Source organism: Pleurodeles waltl, chromosome 2_1, assembly GCF_031143425.1.
Source record: "Pleurodeles waltl isolate 20211129_DDA chromosome 2_1, aPleWal1.hap1.20221129, whole genome shotgun sequence".
NCBI lineage: Eukaryota > Metazoa > Chordata > Amphibia > Caudata > Salamandridae > Pleurodeles > Pleurodeles waltl.
In genome coordinates this window covers 295,281,051-295,308,487 of record NC_090438.1, presented here as the reverse complement: position 1 = coordinate 295,308,487, position 27,437 = coordinate 295,281,051, and the positions used below count along the sequence as shown (strand labels likewise).

The 27,437-nt window shown below is 41.5% G+C and overlaps 1 protein-coding gene across 1 annotated transcript in view; it reads right to left on the bottom strand.

Annotated features, from left to right (window-relative positions):
• Positions 1 to 5,042: 5,042 nt before the first annotated feature.
• Positions 5,043 to 27,437, bottom strand: part of GPC4 (glypican 4) — a 187,571-nt gene continuing 165,176 nt past the window's right edge. The window contains exons 6-9 of the mRNA XM_069212519.1: positions 15,308 to 15,469; positions 12,855 to 12,988; positions 10,460 to 10,635; positions 5,043 to 9,068 (exon numbers count right to left, since the gene is read on the bottom strand). Coding sequence (XP_069068620.1) covers positions 8,851 to 9,068; positions 10,460 to 10,635; positions 12,855 to 12,988; positions 15,308 to 15,469 — 690 coding nt within the window. The 3' untranslated portion in view covers positions 5,043 to 8,850. The remainder of the gene's footprint in view (positions 9,069 to 10,459; positions 10,636 to 12,854; positions 12,989 to 15,307; positions 15,470 to 27,437) is intronic.

Genomic DNA, 27,437 nt, shown 5'->3' with positions numbered 1-27,437 from the left:
TATAATGGGATTTTAGTGGATGGGATATCGGTCACAGATGTGAGAAAGTAACCAGTCCGCTAATATCTAAATCAGGCCCTATGTGGGGCTGAGTCCAGCTCCTTCCTCCTATCCTGTCAGTGATGGCCCATCCAGTCACACCTAAGTGTCTCATTATGTGAGTCTTTCTAGGAGGAATGCACAAGGCTTAACTGTCAACTACACCCAGTCATTTGACTCAGAGACAGGCTGCAGTGACCAAATGGCTAAGGCAAGCAAATTACAACTTTCTAAAAGTGGCATTTTCAGAATTGTAATATAAAATCGGACTTTACCATAAGTTAGGACTTTAAATTGCAATTCCAGACACACCAAACATGAAAGGTTTAACAGTTCCGATTTGGAAAGTACATTTACAAAATGGAGTAAGGTAATTCAAGTGTTATCATATGGAAGAGGTAGTAGGCCTTGCAGTACTGAAAAATTGATTTAAGAGTTTTTTACTACAGCGACATGTAAAACTTAAAAGTACATGCTCAACCTGTAATACACTGCACCCTCCCCTTGAGGCTGACCAGGGACCTACATTAGGGATGACATATGCATTAAGACGGAAGGTTTGGGCATGGCAAAAGGTTTACTTTGCCAGATCAAAATTTCAGTTTAAAACTGCTGACACACAGGCCGCAATGGCAGGTCTAAGACATGTTTAAAGTGCTAATCTGACCACAACCAGTGCTGCAGGCCCACCTGTAGCATTTAATTTACAGGCCCTGGGCACAGGCAGTGCCACTTTACTAAGGACTTACAAGTAAATTAAGTGTGCCATTTGTGTATATGACAATTAAACATGTTATCAGGAGAGCACAAGCACTTCAGCACTGGTTACAGTAGTAAAGTGTGCAGGGTCCTAAATCCAGCAAAAAGTCAAGGTCTAAAGGCAAGAAGTTAGGGGAAAACCCTGCCCAGGATACCAGGGCTAAGAATAGTTTTCTCCTAACTGTCTTCGTCTCCCCACCAATGACTTACTGCTCTAAATCTACAAACCAAAATGATGTCCTTGCTCCATCAACCACTTAAACACCATCGGATATGACATACTTATTTTCAAAAATCAGTAAGTCAGTGGTAATGGGCCTGGTAGACACTAACGCCCAAACTCTTGCAGCTTTTGACCAAAATGCAGCCAAAAGACTAATGGCTGGCCTAGGGGGATGTGCCCACATTTATCCAACACTTGTCATGTCACCAGCCGAGATGTGAATGTCTGTACATTGTTCACACTCAAAATCACAAGTAACAAAATGGTTACTTACCTGTAGGAGTAGTTTTGTAACTTGAGGGATTTTGAGGGTCAACAAGCTGGTGTACTGGTAATCTCATACCTTTGTCTTGTGTCATTTCCTCCAAGTCTGAAAAACAAGTTTGTCTGGCCCACTGAGGTGCTACCAAGATTAAAGCCATCATGGCTTGCCTGCATTTCTGTGTCACCAGTGGTATTAATGGTACTGGGGAGAAAAGAGTAGGCACATTTCCCTGACCATTGTATTGATAGGGAATCAACTACCAACGGGTGATGGGGGTGCCTGGATGGAAGGTTAACACATTCTGTTTTGGTAATAATTATATGTGTGAGGTAGCCCACTTCCAAAATATTTGGTCCAAAAGTTCTTTTACTCCTATGAAGTGCTTGTCTGTCTGCTGAGTCTGCCTGTCTCTGTGCTTTTTACCTCATGTAGATATATTATCAATAGCATTATCATTCTTTGAAGGCCCACTTCCATATGTCCTGTGCTAGTCTGGACATCAAGTGAGATCCTTACACGCCCCCCATTTATTGTTGAAATAGAAAATAAGAAGTCATGTTGTTTGCTTGAATGCGGCCTGTCCTCCTGGATCCACACGCGTCTGGAAGCACATGAGGGCTAAGAAGCCAGTATTGAGTTCTTTGACATTTATCTGTTTCTCCACATCCTCAAAGCTCCATAAGCCCCTGATGTATAGTTTCTCCATTTGGCCTCCCCATCTCTTGTGGGATGCATCTGTTGCGATGGTTGCAAAAGGAGTTGGTAGTATGAATGCGCTGCTCACTGTAATGTTGTCTGTATTCAACCACTAAATTTCCTTGTGTACTTTGTCAGTGGCAGCCACTAGATCCTCCCATCTCTGGCCTTCCTGTGACCATTTCTCTGGTAGCCACTCTTGAAGTAGTCTCCTGTTGCATCTCACATGCGGGATTAGTGGAATGTAAAATATCATCATGCCTATCATTTTACCCACCATTCTTCCAGAGGGTGCCCCTCTTGCTCCTTGGAATGTCTTCTCTATTTCTGAATTTGGCAATGGCTTTTCTAAGTTTAAGAAAAGCTCTAGTTTGGGGAGTGTCCTTACCACTGTTTGTAATTTGTTTTGGCAGCATTTAAACAACTTAACTCTACCAGTCAATTGTTTAGATATGGGTAAACATGTATTCCCCTCATTCACATGTGCCTCTACTACAGTGAGGCACTGCCTAAACACATTTGAAGCCAACTTTATTCCAAAAGGTAGGTCCATGAACTGATAAAATACCTTGTCCATGACAAACTGTAGGAATCTGTTTTGTCTGCTGTAGATTGGTATGTGTGGGTAGGCATCCTTGGTGTCTATAGCAGCAATATAGACCCTTTTTCCAGGCACGCAATGGCCTCCTGCAGTGTCACCTTCTTGAAATTTTATGTTTTTATAAACTTGCTTAATGCCACTAGATCTAGTGTGGATCTGAGTATCTTGACCAGTTTTAATGCAAGGAAATAAATGGGGTATACTCCTTGGTTATTTTCCATTGATAGTACATGTTCTACTGCCTTCTTGATTAAAAGATTGTTGACACCTTGCTGCAGACACAGCAGATCTTTGCTGCATGGTTTTCCTCCCGATTTAATTGATGGAGTCTTGTTTAGCAGTTCTGCGCAGTAACTACGTTGAAGGAAGATCTAAATCAATTTAACAGAGGTGATTTTCCCACCCTTGGATGAATCCCCAATTTTTCCTCCTAGAAGTATTTTGTGTAGGAGGGGGCTCAGTTGGCTAATGACTTGCTGGAGGGTCCTGACCCTTTAGGGGTGGTCCCTCTTCTTCTGGCCATTCCTCGAAAGGTGTGCCATGACAGTGACCAATAGGACTACAGTAGTGATCATATTTGCCACAATGATTGTTCATTTGATGGGGCATGTGGTTGAGTGTGCTGTTCATCACACTTTAAGAATTTCTCCTTGACCTCTTTCTGCAGTGCTAATGTAGTAAGAGGTTCACTGACCTTCTCCTTCAAAGGTTTGAGAGGGATTTGGTTGATTTTCATACATTAACTCAGCTCCCTCTTTTTTTTTTTCCATCAGGGCCTCCATTTCAGCCTTTTTTCACTCTTTAACATCAAATGCTTTTTGGTCAAAATCGACCATCTAAAGCTTTCCTTCTCTCTCCCATGCTCTTAATCACCTTTTGGTTGCAGATCATTACTGAGGGCCTGCCTCCTTTGGTGCCTTTATGCTCAAGGACTCGTGGGGCTCCTTCAGATTTCTCTGCCTTCAATTGCCAAATATTTTGATGTTGAGGATGATCTCACCTTGCTTCAAAACTAAAGATCTTAGCTCACCTGCAGTGCCCCCCCAAGTGTGTGACCTGGCATTTCTTGGAATTGGGATCCTTCAACTTATTTTTTCAGTATTCATTACTTCTCAGTCTAGACTATTTCTTCTGGGTTGGAGCTTTTTTCTGTAACCTCAATGTCCTTGGGAGTTTCATTGAAACTCAACAAACTCAACTCCTTGAGTGAGTCTTGCTTGAGCTGAGAATTGGCACACTACATCATGGTGAACTTTCACTTCTCTCCTGCTTTGGGGTCCTTCAGATGGAACTTGTTGCACTCCTTCAACTTGTAATCTCTTACAAGGCAAAGATTGCACACGTTTTTTCCCTCCGTGAATTTGTGGTGCCAGTAGGAGCAAAATCTAAATGGGGTATGCTTGATACTCCTTGATAATTCTCTGATCCACAAGGCGGATGTCACTGTTTTCAAAAAGTCTCAATGTTATTCGGTTGCTTGGTGTTTTCATGCTCCTCCTTTCAGTATCTGTTGGTAATCAGAGTACAGAAACCCTCAGTGTCTTCCTGGATCTCTGGACGAAAACTAGTCTTCCTCCTTCTTCAGCTCCAAAGAACCTCAGCTGTGCTTTCAGACTTAATGGCGAAAAAAATAATCTGAAGATGGTGAACACATTGAAGGGTTTCCGTGGTGTATGTATGACATCATTCAAGAAGGGATATAGAACCAAATGGCCAATGGCGCGACAATGCTTCCCAAAAAAGAAAAAGAAAAAGGACTGAAAGACAATCCGGGCCCAAACACTAGATGGCAGAATAATGCACAGCATGTGAGTCCAGGAACGATTCATGTTGCAAAATCAACTCTTCTCATAGGCCTTCTGCCTGAACCACCTCCCCTAATTAACTTCTGCATAACAGGCAAATCTGTTCCACTGTCATCTCCATGACTAAAGCATATATTTGAGAATTAAACATGTTTCATAAATATGATGCATTTATGTACTCCTGTTTATCTTACTTTCAAATTCAGTACTACGTGATGGATATGCTGCTATTCAGAACAAATTATCAACTGAAAAATAGATTATTTCTAGACCTTAAATTCAAACTCACTTTCCATTTTCAGTCCAAATGCTTCAGCCTACCAGTCACTGGAGAAGCATCAAAAGACACAATGAGCTAAATGTTTGTATAGCGGACTTGGATTAGTAGTAAACTTGGGAAAGCAAGGTGCAATAAAATTAATTTCAGTGTTTGATGGTGATAGTCTTTCCGCACAGTATCCACCCCCACGTCCTAACCCCCAACAAACCCCAAACAGCTCCCTGCCCAGGAAAATGGGGAAGGACTAGAGCTGCTAAGTACTATTTTACATTATTTGGGCACACTAAATCGTCTCAAGTCTAATCAAGAACACATCAGCAAGTGTCATGCACGAATAACAAAGGAATTCTTAGAAATCATGATTCAACAGCTAATTATGATAAAATACTGTAACTGTTTATTTTACTTCTGCAATACAAAATTACCCATTGCTGTACACTAAAATGTATTATTGAAATACAGGCTGTAGCTTGTACCATTACAAGTTGGCAGAAACATTTTCAGAGTTGACATAAAAACAAATTTATGAAAATTACCAAAAATATAAGTGTTTTTCTTAACTGTGACATTGAGACGTTCTGTCTTAATACATCGTTTTTAGGGATCATAGACGCTGAAATTTATTATACACATGTGCAACATTTTCAAGGTTCAAATGATCCCCTGAAAAAAATGAAACTACACTCTTTCGGTATTGGCCAGTAAAGTGCAGCCTGTAAATATTTAGGCCCAAGTCAATTGGCAAGTGGAGAAATCCAAGTGTCCAAGAAAAAATAACTAGAGTCTTTTACAAAAATATTGAAAAGTGTCTTTACTTAGGTCCAATAAGAGAGCCCACACTCAGGGAATGTGTACCTCAAGGTAGAAATATTATTAGGGGATATGATCGATACAACTGTTACATAAAATGATTAGCAGAACATCCTGATCAGCCAAGTGAATGGGCATGGGTGACAGCCATCCTGATGACCAGGAAAACAAAAGGCTGATGAAATAAGGCACAGAAGTGAATAACAAAGAAAAACTTTCTTTACTAGTAAAAGAAATCGTTTTAACAGAACTGCAACAACTTTAGCTAAAGAAACGCGGCCAACACGTCGTATGCAGTGACCAATCGTAAGAGGAGATCAGTTAGTGTGGCACCAGCAGAGTGCCACTAAATGATTTGGTATTGTAGCAATAACCCTATTTAATTCTGCATGTTGCCTAGTGGCATTTCTTACCAGCACCCTCCTTACCCAAATGTATTTTTACAGTTCTTCTCAAGGTGCATACTTTTATGATGTGGGCAACATTTATCGTCCTCAGGAATACTCCTGAAGAGTGATGAAAGCATGTTGAGTAAAACATACCCTATAATCCTGTATCTCGAGGCCACATGATGAGGTAGAGTTGCCAATGACCTCCTGATCTGCCCTCATAGGTTACTCTAACATAAAACAACGAGCTGACTTATTTACATTAAAGTATACGCTTAGATAATTATATATTACTAGTATCGTAAACTGCCTATTGCTTTGTTTTTAATAGCTTAAATAAATACGTATTTGGAAATGTTATCCAGTCAAGACTGGCAGTTTTAAGTCTAGCAAACAATATGCATTACTTCTTTAGCTACCTTTAGATTTGTAACAGTACTCTAAATCTGAGATGGCAATTATTTTTGCAGCTAAAAGTACAGTCACAGTGAAATAATACAATAGTATGTCTTACAATACAAAGGTGGGGACTACTGACCCAAAAGACGTCTTTGTTGTTGTGTTTTTTTACTCCCAGCAGTATGTCTGTAATTCTATATGTACATGTACAAACACACAACATCAATTACCGTTGTAGTATCCAGGTCTTATATCTGGGAAGATTTTGTACAATGGAAGTTTGCTACAAAATGTTGATGAATGATTGGATGTTAACTGTTCGCACTGTTTCATCTATCAAACAAATGATTGGCAATCTTTAGTAAAGCAATCACCAGTAATTAACTGGTGCATTTGAAAACAGGTGTCAGGTCGAAGCTTTTTTAGCAGAATGTCTGACAGCAGCAAATGAACTGTTTTCTTGCACATGAGCAATTGCCAGGCAAGACAGATTTTGTAAATGTCAGTTGCGCTGCATTGAAGGGTTTGTTGCCTCCGATTCCTCTGAACTGCAGTGAGTTTGCATTGTTGGCCAGCTGGGGACACACATGATGGGTTATCCAGTTAGACCTCAGAAATATTTACAAAAGTAGTGCATCTAAGATTTATTTAGGTCAGGGCTAAAACAAAAATCACAGCCTAAAATAATTTAAATATTAAAATGGCAATCAAAATAATTTCAAGAAACAAATAAACAAATCAACTCAAGTCATGGAACCCTTCAGCGAGACTCAATTCAGAAACTGTTTTACATTGGGGAACTTATCTAAAAAGAAACACCTGGAAAATGTTTAGAGCTCAAAAATTAAAAGAGGAAAAAATGCAAATCAAGGTCTAGCAAGATAATTCTTCTACCTGCATCTTGGGAACCAGAATTATTAGTTAATTTTCAGGCCCTCGCATCTAAAAGTAAATTCCTCAGTAATAAGGTACTTACTAAAGCATCAGCACAATATCCAATTTCTCAAAAGGCAACTATACTATTTACAATCTTTCCCAACACATACATAAATGTATAACTATGCATAATTTTACTCTAAGACACAAATAAAAACTGAGTCTTGCACCAATGACTAGTAAGTATCCGGTTGATAACAGTAAATATATGCTGATTTCAAGAATCACATATCCCATTTGTTTTCAAGACGTAAAGTAGTGGTGTGCAATGCATTGGCATAAACTCCTCAGCTTGAAAGCAAGGAATTACAAGAGATTAAAATGTTTAGAAAAAACAATATAGCAAACTACTGCATTAAAATGAGCAAAGGGCTGGTCAAGGATTTTCATGCCAAAATATATTTCCAACTTATTTCTGATAGCTGTCCGCAGCAGGAACAGAATTTCGGATATTTTTTCAGAACTTTTTTTTTTTTTTTTCAAAGTGTTTGTTCCCTTATTATTGGCAAGCTGAAGGTTTCAACAACAGGCTCCATTTTACTTGGCATCATAGGAAAAGGGTATGCTGTGATTTCCGTTCCATTGAAATGTCAGGATGGTCCACATGAATGACAAAAGAATGATCCAATCCATTCTTGGCCGTCGAGCAATGGGCACTGTCTTTTTCCCCCAACCGCTCCTCTAAATACAACACATTCCTATATCTGGCAGCTCCTTACTATTTGCCTGGCTCTTGATGACAGTGCGGAAAGCTCCGGTTAGGATGTCACCAGGCATGCTTTTCTCACCTTATGTGGAGAGAACACGCAAATACACAGAGCCTACTATGGCTGTGCCCATAAACACGGTTCCAATTAATATTATGTTGCATTATTTATCTGCTTTAGTAACTTAATGGTTTCTTCACCTATATGCACTACCTCTTCTACCCTTTCCAATATGGCACCTTCCATAATGTTCTAATTTTGTATGGCTAGAATAGAGAAAGACATTCCTCCTCCTTCTTGGTTTGTATATAAGAATGGAACCTATTCAGTCCCTTTCCAACTATAACAACCCGCGGCAGGGTGTGATGCTTCATCCAATAGAGATTTGATGATCATCTATTTTGCAATCACATTACAAGAGGCAAATAAACCCACTTCCTATACAACTCATTGGGTCAAGGCTACTTTGCAGACATGTAGGCTTAACCACAGAAGACCCAATTAGAATATGCTCCATTCTTCTATATGATAAAAGACTAAATACATTTAGCTTCTGTACATATAATTCAAATCTTTAAAAACACATAGTTTTTGGGTGCAAGCAACTTGCACCAGTTTCCTTGCAAAGTAATGTGGTGAAATGCCAAAACACAATATGTATTAAAAGCACGAATGCATATCTAACTACGGGTCTGTATATACATTTCTTGTTAGCCACCATTAATATTGCCTCTTGGTGAATAGAAAAGACAAAGTATACATCCCACTTTGCCGAACGGGGAGTAAAAACAATTTGAATACTTTAAATCCAGTGGCAACATTGTAGAAACTGTACATCGGTGTCCATTAAATTAAAAAGCAAGTCACTAGATGGTATAAAAGTGAAAAAGTGGGCCTTTAATTACTCTGAGATTCAAGTCTTTTGTTTGTTATGGTTACGATTATCTCCATTGTCTCTGCATGGCGACGATCAAGATGCTGACCAGGAAAACAACAGGTGACAAGGCAATTCCCGCAGCGGCGCTCGGCACTTCCACTTTTTTATCACTCTGTACTGTTTTCCCAGCTTCATTGGTTGATTTGAAATCAAACTCCCTGTTACACGCCTCTTGGTCACTTTCACAGCCACTTCCACTCGCTTCACCGCTTCCATCTTCAACTGCGACAAAACATCGAAAAGAAAATGTCACTTGCGATTACGAGCCATATTGGCGTTCAAAAAACAAACAAAAAAACAGGAAGGTAGACCACTTCGGCCTGGCAATCACCAGAAGCTACACAAGCAAACAGATAACGAACGAGAAGGAGCGAAGGTCATACCACCTGATCTGTCACAGTAAGGCTCCTGTGGTGATGAGAACCCAAAACATCAGTTTAGACAACGGGCCAATTACCAACTAGGCAGATTGTTATACATTTATTTCCTGTATTTAACTTAGACTTTGCTTGTCTAGTTTAACTCATCACTTCATTTATTTGCATCTTTTAAATGAGCCTTAATTTTATATTCTTTCAATAGTATGAACCACGTCCTTCTGGGCAGCGAATGAATACAATATTATAGTCTACAATAAATGATGGACACAATGCACCATCCGGTTCAAAGGTACTAGAAAACTGGCATGACTACCAAGGACCCCGCACTGCATGTCATCAACCACTCTTTAGGAAACAAATGTCTTAAACCGAGAGAGTGGATCAAACTTCAGGGAAGACTATTTTAACAGATTATTCCATCTAGCACCATGATGCTTTGGCGATCAAGCACTCTAAGTATGTTTCATGGGCCTGGGGGATCAGTGTTGCTCCGAATTTAGACTTCGCCCCATCTTAAAGAGGCAAAAAAGGACTTCTGAACTAATACTGAATATTTTAGCTAATGCAGGAAATGCCCAGGACCTCTACCACGAAGGTACTGCACTTCATACCATTTTAGAGATAAACATGAAAACATGAAAAAACTGAGATTTGCCAGGGGATAAATCTACTGAACAGTTTAGGTCAAGGTGATGTGAAAATCAATATCTGTCCTGGGTGAATTACTCTCAGAATATCTGCTTTCATTACATCGGTGTGACATCTCCTGAAACCTTACATTACAAGTCAAAATACACTAAGGTAGAACTAAATGTTGTCTTGGTCTTAAAGAAACAAGGCATATGCAAATTTAGGAGAATGGAAGAAAAACTGAGTTGCTGGAGCATTTCATATTCCAAGCAGAAAACCACTGATGCCATTCATAAATTTGTGAAAACCATTTGAAGCTGACATTTTCTCTGGTCGAACATGTGAAAACAAGAAGGAAAGCCGTGCAATACTGACAGTGTCCAACAACTCTTAGGGTAGTTTATAAAGGGTGCTCATTTATGTTTTAATGCAGCTTAATTTAAAATCGAATTTTTAACAGTCTATCCAAAGATTAATAGGTGGGCATTTCATGTGCACTGTAATGCTGGATTATGTAAACGTCCGTTTGTTTCATGCCAACACAGAAGAAACGTTTTAACAGACCTGTAAAACAGCAAACATGTAATACTTGAAGGTACTCACTTGTATCGATAAAATTTACATCATTTCCATTGTACGCATTCTTCATTTTCACCGTCATGTCTCGAAGAGTTATAATTTGCCGGCGAATTAATATATCTGGTTTCTTTATGTCAACTTTCACGTCTGGATTATTAATTTGGCTGTTCAATCCATTCCCGGTCACTGCAAACTGGTACCTACAATAAAAAATACACTGGACTGCATGACTGAGTTAATTATAGTTTATTATTGCATTCAATCTAAACAGCCAATATGCGTCTTCTACCACTCATTCGCTGGACTGAGCATGATACAAATTGTGATAATTTACTCCTAAAAATCGTATGTGATGTTCTAATTTTTTTTATTTTCTTCACGTGTGTCTATCGCCATGAATTGCATGGGCACCTTTCTTCATCGATCCACACTTAAATACTGATTTCTAGTAGTGAAATCAATTGACTCCTTTGCAAAGCACCACTGGCAAAGCCAAATACGCCTGGTGGTATCAACCAGCGTTTTGGTTTTGTCAAAGCATGTCTTGTTTTTTAATGTTTCTTGTAAAACATTTCTGTTTTTTTAACCGGGGAAGTTGCTGAGCCCTCATCCATAAAATAAAAAAAAATATCTGGCTAAAAGCAAATATATTTTTTGGTCTCAAAAAGCAAACATTGCCCTAGTATTCCCTAGCACTTAAGGGCAATAATTTGTTTGTGGATGTGCTCTTTGTCAAAGGGTAGAATGCTGTCACTCAACCTGTAGTTAGCCAATGGCAGCACTAGGCTAACCCAGTGCCCCATGCTGTATGCTGTAGAGGGAAAATAATTGTGACAAACAATGAAAGACCGGTGGATCAAGAGGACTGGCTCAAAGGTCCTAGATGTATTTATATCACACATAATTTATTAATATCAAAAGGTCAAGACTAACGCCAGAATCAAGGAGTTTGACTAGAAAAGACGATCCATGACTTTCATTCAAATCTCCCTGTGACATGCAGGCCAGTACCACCACACCTTAAAATCAGGCTTTTCACTTAAATTAAATGGCTATCTCAATGCAGAACCCACGAATTGTGTGGATCCAGACAAACCACTACTTATGGAGAGAACAATTGTTTTTGGGTATCCAAAAGCTCTCTCTCATGAGGTACTTTTCAAGGATCCACACTGCAGAAGGGCATGCGGTACTCTAGAGCCCATGATATTAGACACTGCAGATACAAAGTCTAAAGCAACGTGCGACCACACTAGGCTGCAGTCTTGCTATTGATCCGTTGTCTAAGCCAGTTTTAGAGAAAGAATGGAGAGACACATTGACAGTTCTACAGACATCCTCCAGAAAATTTAAGAAATTCAGGAACAAGGTGGCGTTATCTGGTTCACATTGGAAGTGCACTCAGGCTTAACTGCGAGTAAAAAAAAAAAGTCAAACAAAGTTGGCATAATCATTGTACAGCTTATGAGTAAAATATGCCTCTCAATAAACACTTAGCACCCTAAAGCTGTGAGAACCTTGGCTAACAATGTGCACCAGGGACAAAATCAGAGTATGATAGAGTGTTACCTAGGGACTCAAGCATAATATTCGCAGGCTCCGTCCTATTGCTCAATTTTCGTCCCACAGATTAGAGGTTTTGCTGTCACAAGAAATAAAATGCTAAAGTAAGTAATACTTTGTTTTCTTTAACAATCCCTCCAAATGCTATTGGCTGGTGGCTGGGCAATGTCTAGTTCTTAGTTAAGAATCACATTGTCTTAACTACTGGGAGGAGTTAAAGAAAAAACAAGAATAATTCTGGAGTTGTAAACCTCAGCACCTTATTAGTTGCAAAAATCTCAGGAAAGTGGAAAGGTCAGAAGAACACTGATATTGGTGCGTCAATGCCTAGACTAATAAGGAGAGGTAATCTAAAGGAAAGTTAATTGAATAAGAAATAGCAACTATCGTGCCTCGTCACAAAGAGGTATAACTATTCAGAAGTGCTTACAAGCGTTAGCTGTGTTGCCTGAAAGCAACATTCACTAACAATGGGACGAAAAGATGGCAATTAGTCTTACTGGGCCAGGGTTCCACGTGGTTCACATGACTCATTTTAAATTCAATCATAAAACTTTAATTTGACAGCTCAGATATCCGTGCTGCCTAAAGGCACTCGTGCCAGAACATGGTAAGATTCTTGAAGGAAGGAGGTGGGTGATATTGGGGAGTATGGGATTGTGTGTTGGAGGGGGGGAGGTGTGTGCCTCTACAGCATAGAAGTCCATTTCCTGCATTCTACGCCTTATTTCTGATACAGATTACTTTAGACGACAATTAGCAGAGCAGCTTGAAGGTTTGCTCTGACCTTAGCACCACTCTCGGCTACATTTGCAGAAAATGATTACAATATATTAATACAAAAATGATCAGAAACCTGCTCTTGGCACTTCCATTCCAGCACGCGTCTTCTTCAGCATCTCCTGCCGTCATCTCATGACTACATATTTTGCTTGGAAGAGAGGACCAAAACTTTCTCGCAGCCTTTAACTTTTCCTTAACGTCAGTGACCTATTAAAAAGATCAGCCTTAGTTAGTGTGCAAGGAAACGCTTGTCCAAAAATGTACATGGAAGAAAAATCCGGGGCCTACTAAAGACACCAGATTGTTCCACTTTTTTAAATTGTTGGATAAATAGGTCTCGAAAAACGTACAAATGTTTTGTAAACCAAACTCTACTTGAAAGGTATTCGGATATCAAATGTTTGGTCATAATATTAGCACTCTGAGATTGGCAAAGATTTACCACATCCTGTTTAACGTTTGCAATGCGACTTTAAAGTTGACATTAAAAGTGTTTTAACAGACAAGGATGTATAATGGAGGTCAGAGCTGGTAGTGCTAAAAGGCATATAGCAAAAACGTTATGATACAGAAATGATTGTTCAACATTACAAAGTAAGCTTATACAAAAGAATGTAAATAAACAACGAGAAAGATACATCAGGCATCAGATTAGGCAAGGCCAAAATCATACTGACCAACCAAGAAAACTAACATTATAAAGTAAATCGACCAACCAAAATATAGAAAGGTGACTGAAAACCTGAGTGTTCATGCATACAAGGCCTGTAAGTAGCATGTGAACGCCAACAGAAAGAAGTTAAAAAGGCCTAGGTGGTGTTGCTGTGATATTCCTAAAAACATTCCCACATCAACAAGCAATTTCTTAGCTAGCAACAAAAAATATTGTCCTCACTTATCAAAAAGGAGTCGTATTTCCAAAGGCCCGGGTACATTTAAATAGAGAAATGTGCAGCACTGAACTAGACAGCCACCAGAAAACTGCACTACTCGGGGAGAATTATGTTGTGCACGGCTGTCATAGTGAACTTTGCTGGGGTGTGTGTGAGGTAAGGGATTTAGACTAGGGTGAAAAATCCCACCCTTCTTGGGCACATGGAAATGTATATAGTACATTCCCTGCATCTTCGATAGCACATTTGTATCACTGACTATCGTCTCCAGTAAGAAAGGTAAGTTGTCTGCTTTGATGTAGGTCTGTTTCAGTTTGTGATTTCTGAGTTTTGTGACAAATATTCAATACAGGTAACCTTTAGTTTGCAGTACCTGCAATTCTAATATTTTCTCACTTCACTTGTGATGGTACATTCCCAACCTTACCTCCCCCCTCCTCGTCCCCAACATCTATAACACGATCAGGAGAAGGAACATTTTTTTTACTGTGTGAGATTGGACCTTCTAACCCTGATTTTGGGCCTTCTCCACACTCTTTCCTGAGGATGACTTTAAAAGAAGCATTCAGTTGCAGATCTGCCTACTGGTGGGTTCTGCAGCATCGTGTGTTGCATCGATAAATGTTTTTGAAAGTAATTTACTTTCTTCAATAAAAGCGCCATCATATTGTATGCTCGTATTGTAGATGTTGCACCAAGCCTTCTTTGTCTTTCTGTTATGCTGAGCTGTGAAATTAGTAATATGCATCTGTGCAAGCATAAAACCACAAACTGGTTCCACACTGAATGAAGTTTAATTCTCTCTATGTCTGGCCCACCATGGTAATGCTTGGATTGACTAATTTCTTCCAAGCGCTTATCACGATACTGGAATCTAGTAGCACGATATTAAGTATTGATTGGATTCAGGGGTGCAGGCTGAAATGTCCTCTTTACCAGAGGCATCACCAACAGTTCTGTGACTTTAAAATGCCTACTTCAAACTGCAGGTCTTGTAGGAGCATTCAGATGAATTGGTTACTCCCCTGCAGATGAGTGTTTCTGCAAAAAAATAGGAATTCTATTCCTCCTCGCTCAGCTGAACTCAACAGAGAAAGTGCCACATTTTGCAGCCCTACTCTGTATGACTCTCCATTTTGCTGAGAAGGGCCTTCCTGGAGAGCATTCAGAGTTAATGGATTAAGAATCATTTTGGTAGTCATTCCAAATCGGAACTTCGTCGGATACTGCTTTCCACTCATGAGACGGCCTACACTGGTGTTTATTCACACTGGGTGTCCTTACTAAAGGGAGGTAAATGCGTGTGGCCTCTTTTGGCTTGAATTCCTCGAAATGCTTCCTCACTTTTATGACTCAAAAAGTATTTTTTTATGCTGGCTGGTGTACGACTGAAAGGGATGTGGTGTCGAAGTGATATTTTTTCAGCTTGAAGTCGAATAACCCATTTTAACATTATTTCTATGCACCTCGCCCTTTTCCTCAGTACAGCAGTGTTTAACATTTTAAGTGAGAGGTCCTGTTATAAGACACAGAGAAAAATATTTGGAATGACGCACTGACAAGGTCAATCTTTGGGGTCAATAAATTGCAAAAACAGAGCTTGAAAAAAATAAAGGCAATCATTTTCACTCACTAGCCTATCCAGACTTGTGCCAGCCGCTGTAGTTGGTCTTTCTTCTGGGTTGTAGGGTCTAAAACGAGCACTGAAAACGGCTTCAGACACAGAGCGGGAGGATCGGCCTGGACCTTGCGGACCCGGTGGAGCTAGCTTAGGCTGTCCACATCCTTGAAAAACCTGCAGTGATTTAATACAACATTATAATAAACAGGTGGGTCGCTAATTATACCCTAAACAAAGTATTGCACAAAAAGAGCAACTCAAGGTGCACCTTATTTGACATCTACTGGGATACCATAATTTCCACGTAGAAAAACATACAAATTGTATAAACATACATATTCTGCTCTCTCCACGAATGAGCTACCAAATAAGGAACATGATCTGTCATTATGAACTTTTTGAACCCTGTGCTCTTTAGCTTTTTTTTTTTTTTAAATGGAAGACAAAATTAATAAATATTTTTTACACCTTTTTACAAAGCCTAGGATGTAATAAGCTGTGTATTTAAGACAAATTAATTATTCAAACATTAAAACATGACTACGAAATGTGACGGTGTGTACTAAATACTACAGACTTCTGAGAAGTTATATTGTTGCACGAAACGTAGTACAGTCCACATTGAAGCAAAGCATGCATAATATTATTTATGATAGGAAATTATCATCATCCAGCACTTACAGAGCACAAGGTTACCCGTAGGCGTCCCAGCGATGGTACGTTGCACGATAACAAAGGCATTAATGATGGAAGGAGTCAAACAGACATGTTTTCAGGAGTTTACAAAAATAAAGTTTTGGATTTGTTGCCCGTAAAGATAGGGGCAGAGAGTTCCACAGCTTGGCAACATTAAAGCGTAAAGAAGACCTTCACTTCTGGCCTTTCTGATAAGGGGAACCATTGCAAATCGAGAATTAATGGACCTCAAATTCCTGGTACGGGTGTAGGGAGAGATCAAAGTTTGGCAAATCGCAGGACCTTTATCCAGAAATGCCCTGTGAGCTATACAAAGGGATTTAAATGTAACCATTGTGGCCACTGAGAGCCAATAGAGGGCCATGAGAGCTTGCTCAGCTGACACTTGTCTGTAAATATTATGGAGCAACCACACTCAGAGTGCTGCACGACCTGCAGTTCCCTCATAACTGACTTTAGGGCTCCTAGATATAGTGATTTCCTGTAGTCCAGGCACCATAGAACCAGCGCCTGGACAACTATTCTTTTGGAGGACTGGAGGAGCAGATGAAGGATTTTCCAAAGAGTCCTAAGGATGCTGTAACGTGTTGAGGCTCATTTTGTTACCTCAGTATCCACGGTGAGAACTTTGTCTAGCCAAAACGTCTAGACTTTTTATAACAGGCTTAGGCAAGGGAGGAGTGCTGCGTCATCCCACATCCAGCAGGGGGTGCGGAGAAATCCCCATCATGAGTTCTGTTTTCTCTTTGTTTAGTTTCAAAGATGAGTTATTCATCCAATTGGCTACAGCCTCTAGACAAGGGCCAACGGCCAAGGATCCTGCTTGTGGGACAGGGCCAAGACCAGTTGCGTATTATCTTCATATGAGATTATAGAAATCCCAAATGACAGAACGAAATCGGCCGGAGGATGCATGTATAAATTGAAAAGTGTAGGACTTAATGAGGAGCCGTGAGGGACGCCACTGTTAAATGAAAAAGATTCGAGGTACAGCTACCTCCAAAAACCTGAAAGGTATTATTATTAAAAAAGGATTGAAGCCAGGTGAGGTCGCGACCCGCAACTCCCATATTACAGATTCTTTTAATAAGAACATTATGTCTCGCAGTGTCAAATGCTGTAATGAGATCAAGGAGGACAATGACAGCTGTTCTTCCTCAATCCAGCAGCATTTTACCTACCTTGACCACAGCCAGGAGTGCATTTTCAGTCATGTGTTTGGGTCTAAACCTAGTCTGGGTGGGATGAAGGAAGTTGTGAGCCTCAGGATTTTCTGAGAGGTGCTTATTCGCATGACTTTTAAGGGATTTACTTAATCCAGGTAAAAGGGAATAGGCCTGTAGTTCCCTGGGTCAAGGGGGTCCAGATTAGTTTTTTTAAGAAAGGCCTTTACCAGGGAATCTTTCCATAACTTAGGAACAACTCCTCCGACCAAGTAAGTGTTCTAAATGCCAAGCAGAGGCAAAAGAATCTGATCAAAAGCTTTAGCTAGATTAAATGGAGAAGCAGGATCCAGTGTGGAGTCTGACAATTTAAAATGATCGATTCTCTAACTTCATGTCAGGGAATGTCTCGAGGATCGAATTAAGGGCCAGTTGGACTTCACTCAAAACCGTGGGGTTACGATCTCGATTAGATGGGTGAAAAGTAAGGTAGATATCATCGATTTTTTTCCAGATGAAACTTGCAGTGTCATTACAGCGAGATGATGAGAATTTGGGGTTTGAGGAGATAGAGGGATGATTTAGAATAGTTTTAACAATCCGAATTATTTCTCTTTGAGCATTCAGGGCCATTTTAATTCTTTCATCATAATATGTTCTCTTAGCAGATTTGATATCACAGGGGTATTTCCTGTAAGATCCCTGCATTTTGCTTTGATAATTTCTGAGTAGTCTTTCCTTAAGGATCTCTCTGCTCTCTTAGCTAGTTGTCGTAATGTTCTGAGATGGGCGTGATGCCATGGGGCAGATTTAGGTTTGGTATATTTGGTTTAAGTTTTTATGTGGATTACTAGGTCGAAGTATTGATTAATCAGTGCGAGAATTCAGTGTAAACCAGATTAGGGTCTGGGTTGAGTTCGGGCCTGGTAGTAGTAAGGATCTGTTTCCATGCTCCAACACTGAGTTTAGATGAGCAACGCTCTTTCCTTGTGCTACAGCTGGAAGGAGGATGGGGGCAAAGGAGATCAATGGTGAAAGGAATCATAAAATGATTGGACCAGGCGACAGGAAAAGGGTCCTGGGTCTCTAGCAGAAACTCATTTGAGAAGACCCGGTCAAGCAAATGCCCCATTTCATGGATGGGACCAGAAACATGTTGGATAAGTCAAATTGTTGAAAGATCCAGGAGGAACCCGGCTGCTTGGGTCCCAGCTGAATCCCCGAGTGGAAATTAAAATCTCTCAGAAGTGTTAAGTTAGGATTTATGTTGGCCAAATTGACAACAACCTTGGGGGAATCTAAGAATTCACCACAATGACCTCGAGGGCGATATAGCAGAATTCCTGAGAGGGTGTAAGTGGGGGACATAGGTATGGCAAAGAACATACTTTCACAACCAGAGAGATGACATGCTTCAATGAGGCACCTATAATCTGTTTTAAGAATAATGGTGATTCCCCCACTCCTTTTATTCAGGCGGTCTTTCCTGCAGATGTAGTAGTCTGGGGGCAAGGCTTGCACAAGGTCTGGTCCGAGTCCTTATGTAGCCAAGTTTCAGCCAGGAAAATTATGTCTGGTTGTTTCTCTTCCAGAAACGAGCAGATATAAATTTATGGCAGGGAAGTGACCTACAGTTGACTAACAATCGTCGATTAGGCTTGATGGTAGGCCTCAACTGAATGCAGACATCTGCCTTTACAGTTCCCTTGATAAGCAAGGAGCTGGGAGGCAGAGTATTTTAGCTTACCTATTAGCATCTGACCAGGGATCCTGGCCCCTGGTCCCCTTTGGGCGTGGACGGGGGCAGACAGGCTTGCCTTAGTGTCTCTTTAGCATGCCAGCTGCATGCTCGCATCCCGGGCTTCATTTTGTAGTGAGGCGGATTGTGCCAACTTGAGTGCTAACAAAAATGGCGTCTCCACGCGTCGCTTTTCTCGCCCCACACGCTTTGACAGTACTGTACTTCAATTCAGTGCCAGATTATATTATGTGCAATCTTTACTGTCACACACTGCTATTTAACCAGTTATAAAACAAGAGAACAGAAACTGTTTAGCTTGTTAATACCTGCTCCAATTTACGGATGTTAGTACACACAACTAGGACTGCTAGATGGCAACAATAATAATTTACAGATAGCTACTTTGGTGTGCACTCGATAATACAGAGGTATTCTAACATAATGGAAAACAGACAACATCAACGTATGCATTCAAAAGACATGTGAATTAAAAAGTAACAAATACCCCCTAAGAAAACATAAAAGTTACTGACTGTGTACTTTAGTACTCCTAGAACATGGGTTATTGCACATCGGGAAACATTTGCTAATCGATATTTAAAAGTGAGATGCATATGAAGAGTTACCAACTAGTAAACTGAAAATATGTTGTAGGAAAAATACACAAACTCATTATTAATTAACATGTTATACTGTGTCTAATCAGCAAAGAGGAAGATAAAACAAAGTAGCATTTCTGAGTAAAAGACCTGATTATTTAGCAATGTTTTAGCGATGACTACGGAAAACAGTGTAAGAACGTGGATCCCATTTACTTGAACTGAGCAAAACCATTGGAGATGGTGCCACTCAAATGATTACCTTTCAGTCAGCATTGTTTAGGATTTCACAATTAAAGTCAATACATTATGCAGGTGGGTGCTGAGAGCAACCACTGGGCAAACTTGGAGCCTGTGACACATGGTGTCATCTGACAGATGGTAACAGAGTTTGCATTTAATTGCCAGCACACTACCAGCAGCAGGGTGCTTTCCCAATGTAAATGAGGTCTGCCCCTTCCATTGTGAGCGTCAGATACATCATAGGGGGACAGGAAATCAAATTCAGCACTGGCAAAAAGTCCAGACTAGTCCCCCTCCGCGGGACAGCCACAACAAGAAGGGGGTGACAACGGAATGGATGGGCCACAGTAGTCCATCCATATTTATTAACAGCCCTGAGCCTGCAGCCCATATGAAAAACACTTGAGTGCCTGAACGGCCAGTCCGTCCTCGAGGTGTATAATACTGGTGGTAGAATGGCACATGCTGCACAGAAGTAACACACCTTTTTTCATGTCTATCTTTAGGAAGTGTACATGATAGGTAATGGGAATTATCCACACGGTTAGCAAAATTAAAGTATTGAATGAAAGATATGTAAATAAGTTGACATTGTTTGGATCAGGTCGGGTACTTAGATTGCTAGGTTTAAAAGAAATTAATAGTGCTACAATTTGCTTACCTGATTAATTTAAAGGAGAAATAATTGAGGTTCACTGGTATGCTGTGGGAGGTCAAAGTCCTCCACACTCCAGTGGGGCAAGGACTCTACCTTGATCGCCTGCAGAAGAGGAGCCATACTCAGTCCTCCTCCTTGTGAAGAATCTGGGCACAGATTCTATGACCTCGGGCAGTAGTTAGAGCTTGGCAGGACAGGAACACCGATGCAAACCAGCAGAGCTCCCACACGACCAAACACTTGGTTTCTGATTCATATACAGGTGGGGGGGAAGTGCCAACTTTACATTGGTGGAACTTCAGCAGAAACAAACCTCTGACTTGGCAGCCCGTCCACCACTGGCTCACCATGGCATACTGAAGGTCATTTCACCGCATTTAGAGAAGGGTGACAGGTATTAGATTTGCCTTCCCAGGACAACAAGTATAGACATGGTGGTCCCAGGAAAAGAAATTAAGCAATGCCCGTCCCCCCCATGTACTGATAAAAATCTCTATGCATGTGGTGCAGCAGAGAATTGGCTGCCACCCTGATGTCATAAACATGTCCTATATGTTTTCATGACATATAACAAATTGTGAGTTTTAATTGTCATCTAATGTAAACATGGTGCACTCAAATTCAATACTCAAGTGCATCCACTGTAGTGCTAGAAGGAAAATGTCACTTACCCAGTGTACATCTGTTCGTGGCATGAGTCGCTGCAGATTCACATGCTGTGCACAGTCCAGCGTCTGGTGTTGGGCTCGGAGTGTTACAAGTTGGTTTTCTTCGAAGAAGTCTTTTCGAGTCACGAGACCGAGGGACTCCTCCCCTTTCGGTTCCATTGCGCATGGGCGTGGACTCCATCTTAGATTGTTTTCCCCGCAGAGGGTGAGGTAGGAGTTGTGTATATTAGTAATAGTGCGCCCATGCAATGGAATGAATACTTATGTACATAATAAAGGTTTAGAGTAATATATTTACAAATGTACAATTGTTTAAGATCTACTTCTAAACGGCTACAGGCTCCCGGGGAGGCGGGTGGGCGCATGTGAATCGGCAGCGACTCATGCCACGAACAGATGTACACTGGGTAAGTGACATTTTCCGTTCGATGGCATGTGTAGCTGCAGATACACATGCTGTGCATAGACTAGTAAGCAGTTATCTCCCCAAAAGCGGTGGTTCAGCCTGTAGGAGTTGAAGTAGTTTGAAATAATGTTCTTAGTACAGCCTGACCTACTGTGGCTTGTTGTGCAGTGAACACATCTACACAGTAGTGCTTTGTAAATGTATGAGGCGTAGACCAGGTTGCTGCCTTACATATTTCGTTCATTGGAATATTCCCTAGAAAGGCCATGGTAGCTCCTTTCTTTCTGGTTGAGTGTGCCTTTGGTGTAATAGGCAGCTCTCTTTTTGCTTTAAGATAGCAGGTTTGAATACACTTAACTATCCACCTAGCAATGCCTTGTTTTGAAATTGGATTTCCTGTCTGAGGTTTTTGAAAGGCAATAAATAGTTGTTTTGTCTTCCTAATTTGTTTTGTTCTGTCAATGTAGTACATTAGTGCTCTCTTGATGTCTAATGTATGTAGTGCTCTTTCAGCTACCGAATCTGGCTGTGGGAAGAATACTGGTAATTCTACTGTTTGATTCAAGTGGAACGGTGAGATAACCTTTGGTAAGAATTTTGGATTTGTTCTTAGAACTACCTTATTAGAAATATCTCAAGACTGATTTTTATAAGGTTTTATGGACTGATGAAATGAGAGTGAGTCTTGATGGGCCAGATGGATGGGCCCGTGGCTGGATTGGTAAAGGGCAGAGAGCTCCAGTCCGACTCAGACGCCAGCAAGGTGGAGGTGGAGTACTGGTTTGGGCTGGTATCATCAAAGATGAGCTTGTGGGGCCTTTTCGGGTTGAGGATGGAGTCAAGCTCAACTCCCAGTCCTACTGCCAGTTCCTGGAAGACACCTTCCTTAAGCAGTGGTACAGGAAGAAGTCTGCATCCTTCAAGAAAAACATGATTTTCATGCAGGACAATGCTCCATCACACGCGTCCAAGTACTCCACAGCGTGGCTGGCAAGAAAGGGTATAAAAGAAGGAAATCTAATGACATGGCCTCCTTGTTCACCTGATCTGAACCCCATTGAGAACCTGTGGTCCATCATCAAATGTGAGATTTACAAGGAGGGAAAACAGTACACCTCTCTGAACAGTGTCTGGGAGGCTGTGGTTGCTGCTGCACGCAATGTTGATGGTGAACAGATCAAAACACTGACCGAATCCATGGATGGCAGGCTTTTGAGTGTCCTTGCAAAGAAAGGTGGCTATATTGGTCACTGATTTGTTTTTTGTTTTGTTTTTGAATGTCAGAAATGTATATTTGTGAATGTTGAGATGTTATATTGGTTTCACTGGTAATAATAAATAATTGAAATGGGTATATATTTTTTTTTGTTGAGTTGCCTAATAATTATGCACAGTAATAGTCACCTGCACACACAGATATCCCCCTAACATAGCTAAAACTAAAAACAAACTAAAAACTACTTCCAAAAATATTCAGCTTTGATATTAATGAGTTTTTTGGGTTCATTGAGAACATGGTTGTTGTTCAATAATAAAATTAATCCTCAAAAATACAACTTGCCTAATAATTCTGCACTCCCTGTAATTCTATTGCGTCTTTTTGCAGTAATGCTTGAACTTCTAGTCCTAGAAGATCTATTTGCTGTTTTGACATATTGTGTGTTTTCGGTGGGACGTTTGGAGGGAATTGGCGAAATTCTATGCATTAACCATGCTGGATAATTGCTAAGACCCAAGTGTCTGTTGTTATTTCCCCCCAAGATTTGTAGAACTGGCTTAGCCTTCCCCCCACTGGTGTTGTGTGACTTGTGAGTCACTGTTTATTTTGAGGGGTTTTGGGACCTTGAAATTTTCCCCGATTTCTTGGGAATTGGCCTCCTCTGTATTGTCCCCGAAAACCTCCCCTTTGATATTGTCCCTGGTAGGTAGGTGGTCTTGTTTGTGAGGTGTTGGTTTCTGTGGGTTGACCTCGAAACCCTCCCCTAAAAGGTGTTTTCCGAAATGTGCCTCTGCTCTGCGGGGAGTACAGTGCGCCCATGGCTTTGGCTGTATCGGTGTCCTTTTTTAGTTTTTCAATGGCAGTGTCCACCTCTGGCCCAAACAATTGCTGTTCATTAAACGGCATATTGAGCACAGCCTGTTGTATTTCAGGTTTGAACCCAGATGTGCGCAGCCATGCGTGTCTCCTTATTGTGACTGCAGTGTTTATTGTCCGTGCAGCTGTATCCGCTGCATCCATGGAAGACCGTATCTGATTGTTCGAGATACTTTGTCCCTCTTCCACCACCTGTTGCGCTCTTTTTTGGAGCTCTTTGGGTAGGTGTTCGATGAGATGTTGCATTTCATCCCAATGAGCCCTGTCGTATCTCGCCAAGAGTGCTTGCGAGTTGGCGATACGCCACTGATTTGCTGCTTGTGCTGCAACCCTTTTTCCCGCTGCATCAAATTTGCGGCTCTCCTTGTCCGGAGGTGGTGCGTCGCCTGATGTATGCGAGTTGGCTCTCTTACGAGCTGCCCCCACAACTACTGAGTCCGGTGTCAGTTGTGTTGTAATAAATATAGGGTCTGTGGGTGGTGCCTTATATTTTTTCTCCACCCTTGGAGTTATAGCTCTGCCTTTAACTGGCTCCTGAAATATTTGTTTCGAGTGCCTTAGCATTCCTGGGAGCATGGGAAGGCTTTGATAATGGCTATGGGTGGAGGACAGGGTGTTAAAGAGGAAGTCATCCTCAATAGGCTCCGAATGTAGTGATACATTATGGAATTCGGCTGCCCTAGCGACCACCTGTGCATATGATGTACTGTCCTCAGGTGGTGACGGTTTAGTTGGGTACGACTCTGGGCTATTGTCTGATACTGGGGCGTCGTAGAGGTCCCATGCATCTGGATCATCCTGGCTCATTGTGGTATGAGCTGGCAAGTGTGTTAATGGTGGAGTTTGCGCCGGTGATGCATGAGTAGATGGTGGTGGAGAAGGTGGTGAAGTTACTTTCTTCACCACCTTTGCTTGTGGTTGCTTGTCTCCTTGTTGGAAGGCAAGTTTCCTTTTGATTTTGATTGGGGGGGAAGAGTGCTGATCCTCCCAGTATCTTTTTGAATAAAGAGCCGCTTTTGCGTGTGATCTGGCTCTATTGTTTGTAATTCCTCTTCAAATCTGTGTTTTTTCATTTGAGAGGACAGTCCTTGTTCCTCTGAGTAGGAACTGATTCTCGGTTCGGATGCCGGATGTTTCGGCACCGAAACCTTTTCTACTGATTTTTTCGGCTCCAACAAAATCTTTTTTCTTTTCTGCGTCGTGCCCTCTTGGTGCCGACCAATCTCGGTGCCGCTGTCTCGGTGCCGAAGGTTTTCTGCGCCACTCTCTAGGGCCCGAGAGTGCTGCGTGCCTGTATCTCGACCGGAGTCGGATGACTTCGGCACCAGCCCACCCTTTTTTGGTGCTGATGGACGGTCACCTACTTTTCGGGTTAAGCCATGGCCTGTTGGCGGTGGCGTCCCCTAGGCTTTGTCAGTCTTTTCGTGAGCTTTTTGTTTCGACGTCTTACTCACGGTTGACGTTTCTTCGGCGTTGAGTTCTTCGGAATCCGACTCGTGGATGGAGAAAGTTTCTTCTTCTTCCTCCTCGAACCGTTGTTGTCCGGTCGGTGTGGACGCCATCTGCAATCTCCTGGCTCTTCGATCTCGGAGTGTTTTTCTCGACCGAAACGCGCGACAGGCTTCGCACGTATTCTCCTTGTGCTCGGGGGACAGGCACAAGTTACAGACCAAATGTTGATCCGTATAAGGATATTTATTATGGCATTTAGGACAGAATCGGAACGGGGTCCGTTCCATCAGTCTTGAAGTCGCACGCGGTCGGGCCGACCAGGCCCCGACGGGGGATCGAAATTACCCCGAAGGGCCACCGGAGCTCTTCAAGATTCGGTGTCGATTTGTGCTAACTAACCCGATACCGAACGAAACAATACCGACGATTTTTTCCGAGATTCTAACTAACTTTCCGACCCGAAACACGGAGCGAAAAGGAACACGTCCGAACCCGATGGCGGAAAAAAAACAATCTAAGATGGAGTCGACGCCCATGCGCAATGGAACCGAAAGGGGAGGAGTCCCTCGGTCTCGTGACTCGAAAAGACTTCTTCGAAGAAAAACAACTTGTAACACTCCGAGCCCAACACCAGACAGCAGACTGTGCACAGCATGTGTATCTGCAGCTACACATGCCATCGAACATATATATACAGTGTCCCTTAACTTCACTGCAATTGCATTTAAAAGTCTATGTAATGTGTGCAGTAATGTGGAGGTTTAATGTTAAAATGTATATCTGTAATATACTTCTACTCAGTGTTGGTAAAGTCTGCATTCATATTAACTGGATCATGTAATCCTGATTTAGAAAATGTAGTTCACATTTACATTAATGTAGAGTTAAACGTGTGCACAGTATAACTTGAAATTAAATGTGCCTTTGCTTAACATTAGCTTGGCTAGGCCTGAAGGACAAGTTACCTACCTTTGGTAACACCTTGCATGATAGAGACAATATCTAGTTGCAGATTCCTTATCTTACAATTTCCCCCAGCCGGACTGATTTTTCTCGAGCAGTACTCCTGCAAGCCGCTAGATGGCATTGATCGGCTCTGCATCTGTCATCCGCGTCGTCCGTACTGGATATGAAATTGCGGGTTCTACATAGACGCCACCCCGGTGTTCTCATGTTCACATTGCGGGGAGGGTGGGTTGGTTGGTAAGGAATGTGAAACTAGGTATTGTCTCTACTGGATAAGGAATTACCAGACCTAACTAACTTGTCCATCTGATAGAAACTGAAAATGTCACTTACCCAGTGTACATCTGTTCGTGGCATCAGTCGCTGGAGATTCACATGTTCTGCATAGCTCGCCATCTGGTGTTGGGTCGGAGTGTTACAAGTTGTTTTTCTTCGAAGAAGTCTTTCGAGTCACGGGACCGAGTGACTCCTCCTTCTGTCTCCATTGCGCATGGGCGTCGACTCCATCTTCGATTGTTTTCCCCGCAGAGGGTGAGGTAGGAGTTGTGTTGTAGTAATAGTGCCCATGCAATGGAGTGACTAAGTATGTACCTATTTAAGGTTAAAATAATATATATACAAATGTACAAAGTTGAAGCTAACTTCCAAACTGCTACAGGCTCCCGGGGAGGTGGGTGGGCACATGTGAATCTCCAGCGACTGATGCCACGAACAGATGTACACTGGGTAAGTGACATTTTCAGTTCGATGGCATCTGTCGCTGTAGATACACATGTTCTGCATAGACTAGTAAGCAGTTATCTCCCCAAAAGCGGTGGCTCAGCCTGTAGGAATGGAAGTGGTTTGAAATAATGTTCTTAATACGGCTTGACCTACTGTGGCTTGCTGTGCGGATAACACGTCTACACAGTAGTGCTTGGTGAACGTGTGTGGCGTAGACCATGTGGCTGCCTTACATATTTCTTGCATTGGGATGTTTCCTAGAAAGGCCATGGTAGCACCTTTTTTTCTGGTTGAGTGTGACCTCGGTGTAATGGGCAGTTGTCGTTTTGCTTTAAGGTAGCAGATTTGGATGCATTTAACTATCCATCTGGCTATACCTTGTTTTGATATTGGGTTTCCTGCATGAGGTTTTTGGAATGCAATAAATAGTTGTTTAGTCTTTCTGATGTTTTTCGTTCTGTCAATGTAGTACATTAATGCTCTTTTGACATCTAATGTATGTAGTGCCCTCTCAGCTACGGAATCTGGCTGTGGGAAGAACACTGGTAGTTCCACTGTTTGATTTAGGTGGAACGGTGAAATAACCTTTGGTAAAAATTTAGGATTAGTCCTTAGGACGACTTTATTTTTGTGTAGTTGTATAAAAGGTTCTTGTATTGTAAACGCCTGAATTTCGCTTACTCTTCTTAGAGATGTAATGGCGATGAGAAATGCAACCTTCCAGGTTAGGAA